The following is a 20,012-nucleotide window of genomic DNA, read 5'->3' on the forward strand; positions in this document are numbered from 1 at the left end:
TTACAATGTGTCAGGTCCTACTTTAACATTTCCCAACTCATTTAGTCCTCATGAAAACCTTGAGAAGAGAGTTCTTTACCCCCCAACCTTACAAAATGACTATTATAGGTTAATAGAAACTTCTACAAAAAATTCACCTGATTCACAGTTGGTCTCTACTATTGCAGCTCTCTCTATGTATTTTTACCTATTTTAGAAAGGTTACCTATTTTAGAAAGGTTACCATTCTTTATGAATGTTTCAATTTTTAAAAGTTCTATTTTAAAATTTAGTTCTTGAGGCCTCCCTGGTGGCACAAAGGGTTGAAATGCAGCACTGTGAGGCTATCCAGCAGCCACTGCAGGTGACCCACATTGCTCAGCAGACCTCTGCTGTTAAGTGTGCTGCTCCCCTCAACAGTCCATTTCAGTTGGTCTGCCTGTTCTGCTCCCCAGTGTCTCTGATGAGTCCTTCCCTGCCCCCCACCCCGCATCTTTGGCCTGCACCCTAGCTCTTGTATGCATAAATAAATCTTTAAAAATAATAATAAAATTTAGCTCTTTTAGATGATTTTTCATCACTCTGTTGTAGAAGCTTATTTATAAAACAGCACTCATCATGATTTAAAATGAGAAACAAACATAAAGAAATGCAAAAACTACTTTGTTAGGAAGAAAACTACCTCAGAAGGGCAAATCTAAATTTAATAACAGTCTCTTCACTGATGGAGAAAGCAAGGAAAGCCATGATGGTGTTGCCAAGTATTATGGGCCTCCTGGCCCTACAGTAGCACCTGCCCCCATGGCTCACCCATAGCTTCTGCAGATGGAGGGTGAAGGCAGGTGTGCCTTCACTCGATGTCTGTTTCTTGAGCTGAGCGACCTTCTGCTCCTCCACTTAGAAATCATGATACTCTGGAACTTTTAGGGTCAGAAAGAATCTCATAGATCTAAAACGAACTGCTAGCCTTCAGTTTTGTAATATGAGGTAACTAGGGGCCACAGAGAAAATTGGTATGATGAAAGCAAATTCCCAACCCTCAGGTCTTCTGCCTTCCAACGAAGATTTTTGTCCACACCCCTCAATCTCTGACTCACCCAATGACTTGCAATAATTTCTGCACAGTAGTTCATTAGTGTGCTGGCATTCAGTTCCTCTGCAGTCTGATAGAAGCGAATACAGTTCCTGACATTCACCAGGGACATCACACCCTTCTCACATCTACAATAGAATATTAATGATGAACAGTATTATTAGAACAAATATATCTAAATGAATAAGCCAAATCAGTAATCTATGTACTGGCTGGCTATGTCCAATAACAGTAAATAAGGTTAAATAAAGTAATTATGAACAAATTATAGCTGAGTTCCCACATTTTAAAAGTACCAGATATTATATTGCTCATTTGGGTCAGAATCAAAATAACATGTTACTAAGCATAATCCCCAACTGCTTTAAAAAGTAATCACATGAAACTTATTGATCATGGACATAGGCAATTGGTAAAATCAAATACACATGGATCAAATTCAGTCCTTTGATATCTACCTATATGGGGCACATTTGTAGTTCCCACAGCATAACTCTATCATGCAACCAACATGGCTCAGAAATAGCTTCAAATATGAGGTTCTATGCTTCAACAAATTAAGCTCCTTAAATGTCCTCCCAAAGGATGAACTATATGGTATGTGAATTATAACTGAATAGAGCTATCTAACAAAAGACCACATTACAACAAAAAAAATCTATCAAGTATAATTGAGTCAGAGGGGAGATGACTGTCAAGTGGTCCTTCCATATTCCTAACAAATCAATTCCACCTCCAAGGACAGCAAAGAAGAATGGTGTCAGGGGTATTTCACAACACACCATCATTGCTTCTTCTGGCCTGTGGCCCCCCAGAAAGGGCAGAATGTAGTACTTAGAGCAAAATGAACTGTGAGGCAAGAACTGAGTTGCAATCAACTGGACTTCAGAGGCCAAATTACTTGAGATGTCTGTTCCTGTCTCCTCCTTTGTAAAATAATAATGCTCAAGTTCAGAGGTTTGGAGGATCTGTGTATTTTTCAAGATAAAGTAAAACTACATATACTTTGCATAGTACAAGGTACATTAAAATGTTTTTATGTTTGAGGTCCTCTCCTTCTCTAAGGTCTAAAATTCCTTCACTAAGTGACAAGCATAAAAGGAAAAGGCATAATTTAATACTTAATTAAGAATGAGTTTCAGGGGCTTCCCTGATGGCGCAGCGGTTGAGCGCTGGGTTGCGAAGCTACTCTCAGCCTCTGCAACACCAGTTCGATCCCCAGCTGCTCCCCGGCCACCGGAGGAGGGTCCCACATGGTGTGCAGACCTCTCCTGCCGCCCGCTGCTCCCCTCAGCAGTGTACTTCGGTCCTTCTGCCTGCTCTGCTCCCCGCTCTGGCTCTGGTGAATTCTCTCACCCTCTCTCGCTTCTGACTGTACCCAGTGCTTGTATAAATGAATGAATGAATGAATGAATGAATGAATGAATGAATCTTAAAGGGGGGAAAAAAAAAAAGAATGAGTTTCAGTACTATTATCAGTAAGAATAACTGACTGCTGCCTCCCTGGTGGTGCAGCGGTTAAAATCTCAGCACTATCAAGCTATCCTCAGCCACTGCAGCATGAGTTCGATCCCCAGCCAGGGAGCTGACCCACATGGTGTAGCAGACCTCTCCTGTTTCACCCGCTGCTCCCCTCAGCAGTGTATTTCAGTCAATCTGCCTGTTTTGCTCCAACTCTGTCTTTGGTGAATCCTCTCACTACCACCACCTCGTCCCTCCCCCCAACCCCCCTCCCCCCTCCCCAGCTTAGACCCCAGTTCTTGTTTGTATAAATAAATCTTTAAAAAAAAAAAAAGAGGGCCTCCCTGATGGAGCAAGGGGTTAAGACGTAACCTATGAAGCTATCTGCAGTCACTGTAGCACGAGTTTGATCCCCGGCCAGGGAGCTACCCACATGGCATAGCAGACTTCTCCTGTCTTGCCCGCTACTCCCCTAAGCAGTGTATTTCAATCTGTCTGTTCTGCTCCCCACTCTGTCTCTGGTGAATTCTCTCACCCCCCACACCTCTGGCCTGTACCCCAGTTCTTGTATGCATAAATAAATAAATCTTTAAAAAAAAAAAAGGAATAACTGATAGGCTAGCAGTTAATTGCCTGTTTTAAGCAGGGAGATTTACGTAACAGAAGTGGAAAAGAGCCATGGGAAGACTGGGGGAAGACAGGAATCATGAGAAAGACCTGGGAAGAATGAGGAACACTCAAAACCTCAAAATGAGACTTTAGGCTAAACAGAAGAAAGAATAATCATGGAGCCATTTCTCCATCTAGTGGTAAATATAGGCACATATTTTATTCCAAGATCTATGCTTAAGCGCTTTGTTTTTAAGTAACATAGCTGGCTTAGTTTAAAGGAGCACCTCCCCAGGAAACTTTTAAATCAAATTGTTATAATAACTAAGTAAGTTACCTTAATATGAAATCAAAACTTAAATATCTTTGATCCTATAGCACCAGTCTCACCACACTCATACCATATCACAGTTTGACTAAGTCCTCTTCTCTTTACATATATATGAAACTTTTACCACGACAAAAACTTTTATCATGGCATGTGCTTGCTATCCAATATCTTAACACAAGCTATGCTCTCAGGAAGTATTAATTCACATTTGTAGAGCACTTTACATAGCACTTTTATAGACAAAAACCAAAAATCTGAAAATTCCATTCTGCTTTCTACTGACACAGAACATTGCATCTAGCGTCTCAACTATGTTTCCTGATGATTTGTTATAAGTGGGAGTCTTGAAGTTAAACTCTGGGATCCCCAGAGTGCCATTCATTATTTGGATACTCTGTAAATATAACTGACATGATTTATACAAGTGACGAACATGTAATCTTATTTTCAAATTCAGATTCTCAGTTCATAGCTTCTCTCTGAAGAGTAGCAAGACAGACTAACTTACCTCTAGAGGGAATGCTTTTGTTGGTTATACATTTTTTTTTTATTTTAGAGCCCAAAAATGTTAGATGCCAAAAACCAATATTTTAAATTTATTTTTATTTTATTTTATTTATTTATTTTTTAATAGAGGCATGTTTTTCTTTATTTATTTGTTTGCTTGTTTGTTTTGTTTATACATGCACTGGGTACAGTCAGAAGTCGGGAGGGTGAGAGAATTCACCAGAGCCAGAGCGAGGGGCAGAGCAGGCAGAAGGACCGAAGTACACTGCTGAGGGGAGCAGCGGGCGGCAGGAGAGGTCTGCGCGCCATGTGGGACCCTCCTCCAGTGGCCGGGGAGCAGCCGGGGATTGAACCGGCACCGCAGAGGCCGCGGGCAGCTTCGCAACCCAGCGCTCTACCGCTGCGCCACCGGGGAGGCCCTATTTTAAATTTATTTTTAAAGTACAAAATCAAGCAGATATGTAAGCATACTACAAACTCCTGTCTAGTTTTGGTATCAATTCCTTGTGTACAAATATGAGAGACAGAAAAATTATTCAAAGGATAAAAAACAGAAGGTTAACACTGATTGAGTTACAAATAGCTTAGTTTTTCAAAGAGAAACCCTACCGACTGGGAGAAAATTTTTGCACCCAACACTAATGATAAAGGACTGATCACAAAAATCTACAAAATGCTGATGAGACTCAACAAAAACAAAGAAAATAATCCAGTCAAAAAATGGGCAGAAGAGCTAAAAAGAAACTTCTCTGAAGAGGAAATGCAAATGGCCACCAGGCATATGAAAAAATGTTCAACATCACTTGTAATCAGGGAAATGCAAATCAAAACTACAATGAGATACCATCTCACACCAGTGAGAATGGCACATATTAAAAAAACTAGCAACAACAAATGTTGGCGAGGATGTGGAGAAAAAGGAACTCTCCTGCACTGTTGGTAGGAGTGCAAACTGGTCCAACCACTATGGAGAGCTGTGTGGAGATTTCTGGACCTACTAAACATAGAGCTTCCATATGATACAGCAATTCCACTCCTGGGTATTTACCCAAATGACACAGAAACATCAATTCCAAAGAGCACCTGTACCCCTATGTTTACAGCAGCACTATTTACAATAGCTAAGCTGTGGAAACAACCCAAATGCCCAAAAATAGATGACTGGATCAAGAAGATGTGGTACATATACACCATGGAATATTAGTCAGCATTCAAAAAAGATAAACACATGCAATTTGCAGCAACATGGATGGAGCTGGAAGAGATCATGCTCAGCGGAATAAGCCAGAAAGAAAAAGAAAAATACCGGACGGTCTCACTCATAGCAGGAATCTAGAAAACTTAAATAAGGGACCAGGAAAAAGAATAACTACAAGAAAGAAAATATCAAAATCAACAAACAACTATGAACCAGAGACACTCTATGGGGGGTGGGGGGGGGAAAGGAGGGGTTGGGGTCAAAATAAGGGGGTTGTAATTGTATGGGGAATATAAAAATAAAATTTAAATAAATAAAAAAATTATTAAAAAAATTTAAAAAAGAACATTTTCCTGTTAATACCGAAAACCTCCTTTTCATCAGACTGGTAGAGAGCATGCCAAATCATCAAATGTGAGCAACGCCTGCATCCTATTTAATGACACATGTTTGTGGCAGAGCCTGTTCACTTTTTATCACAAATATAACTTCTACAGACAGCAGTGGGCACTGTGCAACCTTTTCAAAGCCAACATTTGAATCCACTCCTGGGTCTCTTCCATGCCAGCTCTCAACAAAGCAATGACAGATAACAACTTAATGCCCCAACCAACACACAAAATAGAGCATCTGGTAATGTTGGTAGTTATAGAGCCTAATCAGTCACTAAACAACCACATTTTAATTAAGGAATCTATTACATAGATTACAATCATTTAAAGTACCCCAACCCCAAAACATATTTATCAAAGCAATTTAATTTACAAGCAAGTCTGAAAAGGTCAATAGCAGAAAACAAGCTCAGGCAATCTGGAAAAAAAAAAAAGATAAATTACACTCTATCTAATTAAAATCAACCTCATCTCACTCTCAGATGATTCAAAAACTCACCCAAACAAACAAATCAAAGAATAAAGAGAATTTAGCTTGCTGACCTAATATCACATATGCCTATAAACTTTAGATCTTATTTGTTTTAGCTATTGGATTTAGGGATTAAAATGTGCTCAAACCCACATCGATTATAGATAGATAGAAGTAACCTGCATACTGACTCACGTGGGGCTTAGTGGGCCACCCCATGGGAAAAGCAGCCTCACAGTGAAAACAGAGCAGGCAGCTCTAAGTAACAAGTCTCTCTTGGCAACACAGCAACAGGTGGAGTGCCTCTTGAAGGCTGAAACCTTCTTTTCACCCACCCAGGAGAAAAGCCATTCCTTCATACACCCGGGAGAATACAAAAGATCACTAAATGATATAAAAACACAACCCATCCACCAAGCTGACTAGCAAGGGCTACATTTCTAACAGAAACCAAAGGACATTTTGCCTGACATCATTTGGTGACCATTTTCTTTTCTACTATTCTAAAGACCAACTTGGGAAAGCAACAGAAAATGCAATACACAAAGCACAGCAGGCTATCTCCTTGGGAAACTAGAAAGCAGTAACTTAAATAAAATGAGATCTCAGAAACATTGGGTATGAACTTACAGAAGCATACACTTATACTTTAATTTAGGCACTAATGTGTTTCCAACAAGGAGAATATGACCAAAGACTTCATCTGAGTATATACATCACAAAGTAAAATAAAATGTTAAAGGAAACGGTACAGGGGGAAAGTTTAGGGTTTCAACACCAGACTACATTATTTCATATTCAGTTTATCAATTCACACAATTATATAATCTCAGATAATAAACAAGTAAAAGAAAAGATACCTAAAAGTATCAGTAAAATTTAGCTTACAGGATAGTACAAAGCAAGGGAGGTTAAATACTCTCCCCACTATCACCTTTAAAAGAACACCTTGCAAAAGTTATTTACATTAGCAGAAGAAGCTGTTTTCCCAGAGCTTGGCATAATTAAAGCTCAGCCACCACCATCTGAGGTGCTTGAATATATCTGCTGTGACTTGCCTCTCCCTAAGGAGCTGTAGTTGAAACCGATTAGCTAGTTTCATCAACTCAGTCAGGAACACATCATCTTCTCTGAACTCCAACTCATCCGTATAGATCCAGCGAAGCATTGTCATTGTCACCTCAGGATTAGCATCTGTTTAAAGAAAGACAGCAGTTTTGAAAACAAAGTACTGATGACACACTTAGGCCTTCCGGAGGATTCCTGAATTTGAGATTAATGAAGTAAATTATAATAGAACCAACTCAAAGAAATATTAGTCATTAAAAATAGTGGTTAAGCTGTCTGGGTAGCACAGACTCCAGGTAAGTGTTAGTTCTCCAAGGGTAGTAGGCAGGGAAATGAACCTACTAAAGATATAAGCCTAATAAACTGGAGGAAAATATTTTAACCATATGATAATCAGTTCACATTGTAATGGAAAGCTCTTACAATGAAAACGAAAAGATGGACACCCAAAGGAAAAATGGGTAATAGGCATTTCACAAAGATACATAATAATGGCCAATAAGCCTTCCCAATATAAATTTAAACTAAAATATTTATTTTTGATTTTCGGATTAGCAAAGACTCTTGAAAGTGCATAACTTTTCACACAACAATTACACATGTAGATTATCCTAAGAAAACTGGGCAAATATAGAGAAATAAATACTAAGAAAGTCAATACAGTTTTATTTTTAATAATGAAAAAGTAGAACAAAAATCTTAAGAATCCAGGGCCTCCCCTGGTGGCGCAGCAGTTGAGCGCTGGGATGCGAGCGTAGCCTCTGAGACGCCGGTTCGTTCCCCGGCCGCCAGCGAGGGTCCCGCAAAAAAAAAAAAAAAAAATCTTAAGAATCCAATAATCCAATTTTGCATCATTTAAAAATATTTAGACCTATATTAAACATAGAAAGATACTTATAGTAGGTTACAGAAAGCAGGTTTTAAAAAGTAGGCTAAAAACACACGTATCATATGACTCATTCTCTGTTAGATATATTTGTGTATGTGTGTATTCATACATAATACTCTCTCTCCCATACTAGTACTAACCAAGTCTGGCTCTACTTAGTATATGACACCAGATGAGATTGGGCACACTCAGGGTGGGGTGTCTAGAGTGACTGAACTGTCTAGAATAACAGTCTGTTAAGTCTATCTATATAGAAAAGTCACAGTATTAAACATACCAGAAAAATAAAAGATAAATTCATCAACTCAAAAGGAACAAAAAAAACAAAGGAATTCCAAAGAAAGATTTATAGAGGTTTTAAAAAAAGACTGAATTGACAAAAGACTAATTCTTCTATTAATTTTTACTTACCAACCCAAACCAAATCTAGAATAAACTAACACCAAACTTAGCATGACCAAAGATCAGAGTGAAAAACACCAAAAAAGCAATACTTTAGGGTCTCCCTGGTGGCGCAAGGGGTTAAGACGCAACCTATGAAGCTTCTGCAGCCACTGCAACATGAGTTCAATCCCCGAGCAGGGAGCTACCCACATGGCGGAGCAGACCTCTCCTGATTCACCCGCTGCTCTCCTCAGCAGTGTATTTCAGTCAATCTGCCTGTTCTGTGCCCCACTCTGTCTCTGGTGAATCCTCTCACCCCCCCCATGCCTCTGGCCTGTACCCCAGTTCTTGTATGCATAAATATTTTTTCAAAAAAGCAATACTTTATAAGATAAAATAGACCTTTTAAAGCACTACTTGAATCGTTTTTAAGTATTAGCTTTGAGTGTTAGCTGTTAGCAGGAGCCCAAAGGCTATTTGAGTGTCCTCTGACATAGCAGCTAACTTCTCCTCAAGTAGCAATAAAATAGAGAAAGAAAGGAAGAAGTCACAAGGCCTTCTATGACCCTATCTTGAAAGTAACATGACTTCTATCACCATTCATTCATTCGAGGTCAGTCAGCCTATACTAAGAGGAAGGAAATTCGACAGCTTTGAAGGAAGGAATACAAATATATATGAACATATTTCAAAATTATTATGGGTATCAAAAAAAAAAAAAAAAGGTAATGTGATCTGATACTGAAACTGAACAACCCTGAGCTAGTAGCTCACATGTTTCCCAACAGATATTGTCTTGCTGTTCCTCTTGAAAATTTAAAATATCATGCAGATGTCCTGTAAGTTTGCTATAGTACCTTAGTGTGCCTCAGCAAAATATCTGGGAACCTATGCTCTTTCCACTGCACTGTGCAACCGCCCCAAGTTGCTTCAATGGATAACTTTTCTAACCAGACTGAACAAAAGGGAAGAAGGAAGTTTTTGGGTTTTGGAACGCCTAGAAAGAACCCAAGACACACCCCAAGACAGCTGAATGACTCGCCATAAACTTATGCCAGGGAACCATAAAGAGAAAGCAAGCAAGAAATTAGCTTCAAACAGGCCATTCTAACATATTGGAACATCTCATAGTGTCTGCTGATCTGTCTAAAGTAGAATAGAGGGCTATAGTACAAATCACTTTGCCCGAAACAAACTTCATGTTATCTGTTCTCTATCGGTATCTGCCTCAGTGCCCAAATTTCCCCTTCTTGCAAGATACTATTCACATAAGACTAGAGCTCCAACATGACCTCACTTTACCTCTGTAAAGACCCTATCTTGAAACAAAGTCACATTTTGAGGTACTGGGGATTGGGATTTCAACATATGAATTTGGAGGTTGGGGCACATACTTTTTTTTTTTAAGATTTATTTATTTATACAAGCACTGGGTACAGTCAGAAGCGCGGGAGGGTGAGAGAATTCACCAGAGCCAGAGCAGGGAGCAGAACAGGCAGATTGACGAAATACACTGCTGAGGGGAACAGCAGGTGCGGCAGGAAAGGTCTGTGTGCCATGTGAGACCCTCGCCAGCGGCTGGGGATCGAACCAGTGCTGCAGAGGCTGTGGGCAGCTTTGCAGGCCAGCACTCAACTGCTGCGCCACCAGGGGAGGCCCTGGGCACAAAATTTTTTAAGATTTATTTATTTATACAAGAGCTGGGGTACAAGACAGAGGCGCGGGAGGGTGAGAGGACTCACCAGAGACAGAGCGGGGAGCAGAACAGGCAGAGACTGAAAACATTGCTGACAGGAGCAACAGGAGAGACAGGAGAGGTCTGCCGCACCATGTGGGTATCTCCCTGGCTGGCCGGGAATTGAACCCACACTGCAGAGGCTGAGGACAGCTTCACAAAGCCGCGCTCAACTCACTGCGCCACCAGGGAGGCCCTAGGTACATAATTTAACCAGTAACTAACTCTCTGGTGGGTATGTACTGTTTCCTCTGGCTGATGGGAAGATGAGGTCTTATTATTTATTGAGCCCAGCTAACTTTCACTTTCTAACCTTATCCCCAAGGAATTTCCCTTGAAATTATCTCCTTTTCTCCCAATGTGGTTAGAATCCTGAGGGTAGTGGAAGCATCCTTCAGCAGGTGGCCATGATGGCAGCTGGAGATGGGAATGTGATTACAGGATAACAGGCAGCAACTTGAGTCCAGGCCAAAGGGACCCAAAGTCCAGTGCCACTCTCAGGATCTCTATGGCAGGCCTGCTGCTCTGTTTCTCCAAGGAAGTATAGAACCTTTAAGCAGAAAAAAAAAACATTGTTTCACTCAGCCTCTTTTTTTCTGCTTGTGGACTTCTAATTCCAGGTTCATATTGTTGCCTTTGGAGAAATAGAAAACTGAGGGTCTAAAAAAGAATAAGCTGTGAACCTCCATTTGGTCTTCTATAACAAACACCATGACTGAATAGCTTAAACAACAGAAATTAATTTTCTCACATTTCTAGAAGATATAAGTCTAAGATCTAGGTTCCCTCAAAGTTGTTTGCTGGTGTGTATCTTCTTGGTTTGTAGATGGCTGCTTTCTTGCTATGTTCTTGCATGGCCAACACCAGTCAAAGGAAGAGATATATGACGGGTAGTCTGAGAAGGTCCCAGATAACACAGTTTCTGTGTCCTCACCCTCCAGCACATCAATGGGCTCTCTAACATGGGATGTTCCTCTGAACTTCAGCATCCACAGTTTTCACTGGATTCTATTACATAGGTACGACTAATTGAATCACATTGATTAAACTTCATTCCCCAGCCCTTTCTAACACTCCAGGTTGGGCTGATTGTCACCTGGCTCAAAGCCCCAATCCTCTAATTACATGCTTGATCTTAATTCATGGCCAAAAGTCATCTATTTAAGAATATAAATTTCATGCAAACAGGAATTTAATTTTACTCACTGACCTATCTCCAGAACCTTGAAAAATGCCTGTGACTCAAAATGTTTTATATATGACATAATTTTGAAGAAAACATCACTTAGTGATTTAAATGATTTTATCAAGTGTATTAGTGTGGAAAAAGTCAAACCATTGAAAACATACCTTTTATGCTATTTATACATTTGTTTACAAGAGTCTATTTCCAATATCCCTCAAACTCCTGGGCCAGCCACAGTGTTATACATAAAACTATGCTGTCTGGATTACCTGACAGAAGTTAGATAATGAGGTTTAAAAAAAAAAAAAAGTGAGACTATTTTATAGTTCAGCTGCCTAACTGCTTTCCAAAACTGTCATGCTCATTTATGTGACTAACAATGTGCAAGATTACCGGTTTCATGAACCTTACAACTACTGGGATCATGAATTTTTGATAATGTAGATATCAAAAGATGGTACATTGTTCTAAACATTTTTCTAACACAGCTGAATATTTTCCTTCATTTATAATATCTCTCCTAGCCTTTGCAAACTATCTGCTCATGTAATTAGCACTGGTGCTCATATAATTAGTATGGTGAAGACACCATACAATCTGATGAGTTTTAAAAGTTATCCATTGTTCTGGTATCAAAGATATATGACTTCAGAAAAAAGTTCTGCCCAGATTTCAACAGACAGACAGGCACACTGTCTGTCTAGAAACACTGTTTACCAAGTAGATGTCTTAGTAATAGGCATGAAAGCATATGTGCATGTGTATGAATGTGCATGCTTACATGCTTACAACTCTGAATTATAAACCTCAAATTAAATTCTAGAAATGCTTATAAAGGGACAGATTTCACTCACAGTAGCAAATCATTAGACATCTGCTTCCCTAAATCCATGAGAAAAATGCCTACTTAACCTTTGCAACACTGCTCAGGTGGTAACTACTGTTGACATTTTTCTTATTAGCCTAATTTAGTCTCCTCCTTACCTCCTACATATGTATTAGACATATTAGGCTATTTTTTCCAACAGAGTATGAGCTCTGTGTGGCAAGAACTGTGTTATCACCATTTCAGTATTCCTACACTGCACGTGGCAAATAGAACAGTACCTTTAGAATTGGCAAGCCTTTTGAACAAAGACAACTCAGCAAAATTTTCACACAGACTATCAGTAGTCTTCTTATTACATGTTATAATTCATGACCATTAACAAAATTAAGTTTAAAGTTTGTTTTTCTAAAAAACAGTAGTTCAGCAAGTACTAAATGAAAATGCAACTTTGAAGCCAATTTTGAAAATGTTTCTTAAATCTACTTACCACCACTTATTCCCAAACTCTACATAACATAGTGTGACATAAATAATAACATTAAATAATTCAATGCCCCTATTCAAATTCTGAATACTGATGATCATTCTTTATATTCAAGAAATAATATTCTTATTCTTTGGAGTAACTTACTTCTGAATTCAGTTCTTACAGACCAGGCAGTTCTAAGTTTTTGTTTTTGTTTTTTCAAGATTTATTTATTTATACAAGCACTGGGTACAGTCAGAAGCGAGGGAGGGTGAGAGGATTCACCAGAGCCAGAGCGGGGAACAGAACAGGCAGATTGACGAAATACACTGCTGAGGGGAGCAGTGGGAGAGGCAGGAGAGGTCTGTGCACCATGTGGGACCGTCGCCGGTGGCCGGGGATTGAACTGGCGCTGCAGAGGCTGCGGACAGCTTCGCAGCCCAGCGCTTAACTGTTGCACCACCAGGGGAGGCCCAGTTCTAAGTACTTTTAAGAGGACATTTTTTTGGAGTGGAAAAAATTATTTTCTATACATATTCCATATTTACAACATATTATTATATTCCTAGACAGAAATATATTTACTTATAAGGTTAAAAACATTGTAAATACTGAAATAGTTATTATGATTTATTAGCCAGGTATTAAACAGAAGTATCCACAAAATACAACCTACTAATGCATTCATTATTTAATCAATGATGACCATCAACTGATAAGAAAAGTACCCTATTTTCATTAAGCCACAAAAATTTCGTAATAACACACCATAACCTTTGCCAAGAATTTTTTGCTGGCAGTTTTGAGTCCCGACTGGTCAGAGGCTCACCTGACAGGTCCAGCTCCTCAGTGGAAGACAAACTGGCCAGACTCCAGCTGTCACTGCGGGCTGCCAGGACAAACTTGTGAGCACTGATGTATTTGCTCCCAACCTTTATCTTCAGATCACTGATAAAGAAAAATATTCACAAATGTAAAAAGGAAAATATTATAACTACATCATAACTAGGTATCGCTAGGATTCACGGCTGATCAATACATGGATACTGATTGAACATGCATCAGCAAAAGAAAAAGCAAAATCATTTCTCTATTCTAGCACTGAATTCTGATGGGTGATGTTTATGAGATATTGTTAGACATGTTTTCTATTCTCATCTTCTGCCTGTAGTTCAAATGGGATGGTCTGCTTCCAAAGACATCTCCTAATGGGATTCTTATGGTAATGAAACTACAAGTTAAATAGGATTAATATTCCTATAAAAAGTAGAAGTTTCACGCTGAATAAATCATCAAGAGAAGAAGATAGCTTAAAGATTATGATGACAATTCTACAACTACTATACTCTTATGTTCCACACCATATAAATTTTTTTTAAAGATTTTATTTATTTATGTATACAGAACTGGGGTATAGGCTAGAGGCATGGGGGCATGAAAGTATTCACCAGAGACAGACTGGGGAGCAGAAGAGGCAGAGTGACTGAAATACACTGCTGAGGGGAGCAGTGGGTGAGTCAGGAGAGGTCTGCTGTGCATATGGGTCACGTCCCTGGCCGGGGATTGAACTTGTGCTGCAGGGGCTGCAGATAGCTTCATAGGCTGCGTCTTAACCCCTTGCGCCACCAGGGAGGCCCCCACATCATATAAATTTTGAAGCAAAGTTACTCAGAAAAATTATGAACAGATTAACTTTGCAAAGCAATCAAGAAAATGAAATCCAAGATAACAGACACCTGTTCTCACCAGAAACATTCAGAGCTACTACTGGCCATCTTTTTACTCAGCCATTCATAAAGAAATGGTATAGGAAAAATCTTTCCTCTTCCCCAAACATGTCCATTTTTATGACATACCATTATTTGAAAAGTTTTCCAAATAGTTATTTATGTTAACTCTTAAATTTCAATGCTACAGGAGAAAAGCATCTGGACAGATGCCAAAATTCTAAGGATAACCCACCGGCATGATATAAACCATGTACCATATGGCTATAGGTTGGCAGCAATCCAAAGTCATTATTTATTAGTACCCTAGCTGTACTTATGCTTTTTTCTCATTCCCCCCTTTAAAATAATTTGTACGGTTAGAATGTCTTTAAAAATTAAATGCACAAAAACTATTACATGAAGGAAATAAAAGAAACTACAAAATGAATTAACTTATCCACTAAAAAATAGACTTAAACAGAATATTGCTTTTATGTAATGTGTGATACACATTCTAGCCATAAGAGCATTATCTAGGGCCTCCCAGGTGGCGCAGTGGTTGAGCGCTGGGTTGCGAAGCTGCCCTCAGCCTCTGCAGCACAGGTTCGATCCCTGGCCGCCGGGCGAGAGAACTACATGGCACGCAGACCTCTCCTGCTGCCTGCTGCTCCCCCCTCAGCAGTGTCTGCCTATTCTGTTTCCTGCTCTGGTTCTGGTGAATTTATCACCCGCCCGCGCTTCTGACTGTACCCAGTGCTTGTACAAATAAATAAATCTTTAAAAAAAAAAAAGAGCATTATCTAGAATATACTTTATAATTACATAAGCATATCAATAATTCTAGTTCTAGTAAAGACCAAGCTGTAATTATGCTAAACCAGAAAAGTAAAAGAAACCTATCATTTCAAATTATTATAAACTACTATTGACATAGAATTTCATCAACCAACATTGTAGAATTGATGTTCCACATAAAACAACATAAAAACTGTCACAAATCGGGCCTCCCCTGGTGGCGCAGGCAGTTGAGCGCCGCGCTGTGAAGCTGTCTGCAGCCTCTGCAGCACTGGTTCGATCCCGTCCAGCTGGCGAGGGTCCCATATGGCACAGCAAACCTCTCCTGCCTCACCCGCTGCTCCCCTCAGCAGTGTATTTCATCAGTCTGCCTGTTCTGCTCCCCGCTCTCTCTTTGGTGAATCCTCTCACCCTCCCACGCATCTGGCCTGTACCACGGTTCTTGTATAAAATGAATGGATAAATCTTAAAAAAAAAAAAAAAGTCACAAATCTTATCATATGATAAAGTTTAAAAATTTTAATGACATCAGGAAGTTGGCTATTTAGAAAGCACAAATGATTTTTGAACTCTAAGTTTACTTAGGAAGAGTGAAATTCTAATAAATGAATTTTCACCAGTCACAAATCTGACTTTTAACCACAAAATGATAAAAATGAATGTTTCTATAAAAGTACTACTATTCATAAATGTCAGGTCAAAAATTTTTCTCTTTTGTAGTTTAACATAGCAAACAGAAGATGAGAATTTTATTAAGAATTTCTAATAATAGACGAAAAAAATGTAATTCAATACTGAAAAATTAGACAAGTCAAATCTATGACGACTCTGGAAACAAGAAGCTAGTAATATTTCCAAAATTTCATTCTAGTCATTTAAAGAATATTTCCTTTTAAAATACAGATACCAGAATGTTGTTATTAGAGAAGAAACATTGTTTCTTGCTAGTTTCTTTTTTTTTTTTAAGATTTATTTATACATACAAGAACTTGGGCACAGGCCAGAGCCGTGACGGGTGAGAGGATTCACCAGAGACAGAGAGGGGAACAGAACAGGCAGACAGACTGAAATACACTGCTGAGGGGAGCAGCAGGTGAGTCAGGAGAGGTCTGCAACACCATGTGGGCAGCTCTCTGGCCAGGGATGGAACTCATGCTGCAGTGGCTGTAGCTAGCTTCATAGGTTGCATCTAAACCCTTTGCACCACCAGGGAGGCCCTCTTGCTAGTTTCTTAATCAAACACTTTAAAAGGAAAAATTATAAGCTTGGATGCTAAAAGAATGAATGTAGTAGATAACTATATATAACTATTTTTAACTATCTTGTGGGACAAAAGCCTTCTGAAATGTACAAAAATCTTCCGCATTTCGTTTCTCAATTTGACTATCTGAACACCAGCTCATCAGTTATGGCAATCACTGAGAAGTACATACAAATGTTATTTAATTCTTTTTTTTTAAACTGTTTTTTTTTTTAAATTTATTCATACATACATTTATTCATAGAAGAACAGGGTACAGGCCAAATGCGTGGGAGGGTGAGAGGATTCACCAGAGATAGAACAGGGAATAGAACAGGTAGACTGACTGAAATACACTGCTGACAGGAGCAGCGGGTGCGACAGGAGAGGTCTGCTGCGCCATGTGGGATTCTCGCCAGCCGGCCGGGATCAAACCTGCACTGCAGAGGCTGCGGACAGTTTCACAGCGCTGTGCTCAACCGCCTGCGCCACCAGGGAGGCCCTTAAGTTCTTTAATAAAATATATGTTTATGGGGCAAAGGTAATATTTTCCCTCATCTTGGCAAAAGAGCATTTGCTTTAGGAAATGATTTTCAGTTTCAGTTATTCCATCTCAAAAGCTCAGTCCTCTAAGAAGGCACCGATCTCAGGCGTGCCCCATCTGATACTCAATTGTAGATAACACAGGTATTTACTTACCCTTAAAGGACAGGTTTTAGAAGATGAAGAGAGAACTAGTAGAACCATGAGGTCATAGGACAGCTGACTAGGTAAAAGGATGTTTACTCCTTTTGTTTAAAGTAGTACTTTTATACTTTTAAACTCCCATTGTTTCCTAGAAGGACTGCAGTATAATAAGTAATTGAGAAAGTAAAAGATGGCAGTTCTAATGGGGAAGAGCCTGGGGGAGTGGGAGAGATGGATCTATAACATGTCAGGTTTCCCTGGCTAATACAAACAAAATTTTCACTTGTCCATACAAAAAAAAAAGAGAAAAGAACTATACTTCACATATAGCTACAGGTATTTAATTAAAAGAGTTACCCTTTACTCCTATTTTTTAGGTATTAAAATTGTCTAGTCTTTAGATATTAAGATGATCATTCTGATTTTGATCTATTTTAAACATTAAAATTTATCCTGAAATTTTTAAAAGTTTTATCTAGTCCAATCATTCATCTCCTGAGTAGTCAAGTCCTTCATTCTAAGAATATTCATGTCCATGTTTCTTTTCCACATGTGCTGCAATCACAGCAATTCGGTTCTTTATCATTTCTGGTCTGGACTGTTTACAACAAAATCACAGCAGTTCTTCTACTCTCTTCTTTTTATAATTTCACAGATATGTTAACTAGTTAATCTTCCTTTAAAAACACCACTTTGATGATGACAATTCAAAACACTAAACTCAAAACCATTCTGGTCCATATTTCCTAGAGGATCAAGTCCATCCTAACTTTCCCTACATGGCCATGAATCTAAAATGGTCCCTTCACTGTCCTCTAGATCCTCTGCATGGTTCGTTTCAGCCTGTTCTCAGCCACTCCCCCTTCTAGTAACATCACTGTCTTTGTTAAATCCTACCCAGCCTTTATACTTACCTCAAAATTTACTTACAACAGCTAATAACTAAGCACTTACTATGTGCCAGATACTGTTCTAACTGCTTAAAACATGTATTTATTAATTTAATTCCCACATTAGCCCTAAGGAAAGTAGTAGTACTATGACCCCTGTTTTACAGATTAGGAATTAAAAGAGTTACCCTTTACTCAGTACTGTTTCCTATTCTTTAGGTATTAAAGGAAGGGAGATCATGTAACTCCAGGTCATAGAGCCCATAAGTAACCAACTGAGCTTCAAATACTGGCTGTGTGGCTCCAAAGTCCAAGATTAATCATTACGTTGTACTGCCCACGAGTTCTAAGATCCCTTTGACTATCCCAAAGGAAAATAATCTCTCACCTCTGAATTACTGCACATATAAACTAATTCCTGTCTATGTATCATCATGATACACACATTCTGTGTTGAAGAAAAGCAAGAACATGAGATGAGATCTTGCCTCAAGAAGCATATACTTTAGAGACTAACGGTTTGCTAATATACGTATTAATAAGAAACAAACCTGGAAAAAGAGTCAGTAAGAGAAGAGGCAATGTGGCCTGCGAATAAAGAAAAATGATTTGCTTCTCAAACCAGTTGTACCTAGAAGCTCACCTATACTGCTCCTGCTCATAAAGGTCAGCCACAATCGTCAGCAGGCGGCTGATGAAGGACTCGTTGCTGTTTTCCTTGTTTGCTTGTGCAGCCAAAAGAGTGCATCTCTTCTCTGTCTCCGCCAATTTCTTCTGCAGCTTGACATACTCTTGTCGGAGAAGCATCAAGTGCTTCTCCAATTTGGCCACCTCCTCTGCAAGGAAAACAGAGAGAATCAAGTTTACCATGGCAGGTGGAAAGCGGACAGCATTCACTATTCTCTCACCCCGCAGACAGGATGGCAACCAAAATGACTAGTCATATGACTAATTCTATTTCCTAGTTATACTCTCATAGAACCAAGAATGGTTTTGCTGATTTTGGCATCTGGGATGCCACTGGGTCACTGGGCCAAAAAGATCAATATGGTCCAGGCTTCCTTGAAGCTTAATAGTCAACATGACAATGAACAGATGCACATAAACTGCTGACAGGACTTGTCCTGCAAATCCTTTACTGTAAAGGCAGGAGGTCTCAAAGAAAGAAGAATATCAGAATACCTCCTAAGAGGCTTTTTGAAACCACTAGTAGTACTATATTTCATATGCCACCCGCTGTCCTAAAAGTTTTACATGAAATCTCTCATGCATTCTTCATGACAACCCATGAAATGGGTACTATACTACATTCTTTACAGATGAGGACAATGGGACAGAAAGATTAAGAATTTGCCCAAAGTTATGCTGCTGGTAAGAGATGAAGCTTGAAAATAAAACAACAGGCAGGGCCTCCTTGGTGGCACAGGGGTTAAGTCTCAGCACTATCAAGCTACTGGCAGCCACTGCAGCCTGAGTTCAATTCCGGCCAGAGGGCTAACCTAGGGCACAGCAGACCTCTCCTGTCTGGCCCACTGCTCCCCTCAGCAGCGTATTTCAGTAGATCTGCCTGTTCTGCTCCCAACTTTGTCACTGGTGAATCTTCACCCCGCCCCCATCTCTGGCCTGCATCCCAGCTCTTGTATGCATAAATTAAACTAAAAAAACAGCAGGCAGTCTCATTTTCAAGTCTGTGATCTTAAACCACTACCCAACACTCCTGCAGAAAAGTAGCAAGGCAGTAGAAGGAAGCAAGTCATAACCACAGATGTGCTGGGGCAGATTAAATAGGTTGAGAATCACTGAATTTGATTCACTAAATTTAACAAACATTTACCTAATGTTTTTAGGTGCCAGACACTGCACTTTTTTCTCCTCTTCTAGAGGATCTATATTAAATAAGTGCCGGGAGTCAAAAAACTGTCTCAGGTGTAAATCTGTATTACTGAGAAAATTAAGTAGAAAAGTACTTGACAAGATGAAAAGTTGCTTACTGATGGCTGCCAAACTGATGGCTGTGCTTATGAGTTACATCTGATGAGAATTGCTATAATCAGTGTTTTTCAAAATATTACAATTATTGTTTCACTGATAT

General features: G+C 39.4%; 1 protein-coding gene across 2 annotated transcripts in view; it reads right to left on the minus strand.

Annotated features, from left to right (window-relative positions):
* Positions 1-18,751, minus strand: part of ANKFY1 (ankyrin repeat and FYVE domain containing 1) — a gene marked incomplete at its 3' end in the record, with an annotated part of 51,971 nt that extends 33,220 nt beyond the window's left edge. For both annotated transcript variants that reach the window (XM_084237527.1, XM_084237526.1), the window contains exons 1-4: positions 18,564-18,751; positions 13,429-13,547; positions 7,101-7,236; positions 1,077-1,200 (exon numbers count right to left, since the gene is read on the minus strand). In XM_084237527.1, the coding sequence (XP_084093653.1) occupies positions 1,077-1,200; positions 7,101-7,236; positions 13,429-13,547; positions 18,564-18,727 (543 nt within the window). In that variant the 5' untranslated portion in view covers positions 18,728-18,751. The remainder of the gene's footprint in view (positions 1-1,076; positions 1,201-7,100; positions 7,237-13,428; positions 13,548-18,563) is intronic.
* Positions 18,752-20,012: the final 1,261 nt, after the last annotated feature.

This window comes from Talpa europaea, assembly GCF_964194135.1.
Source record: "Talpa europaea genome assembly, chromosome: 7".
Lineage (NCBI taxonomy): Eukaryota > Metazoa > Chordata > Mammalia > Eulipotyphla > Talpidae > Talpa > Talpa europaea.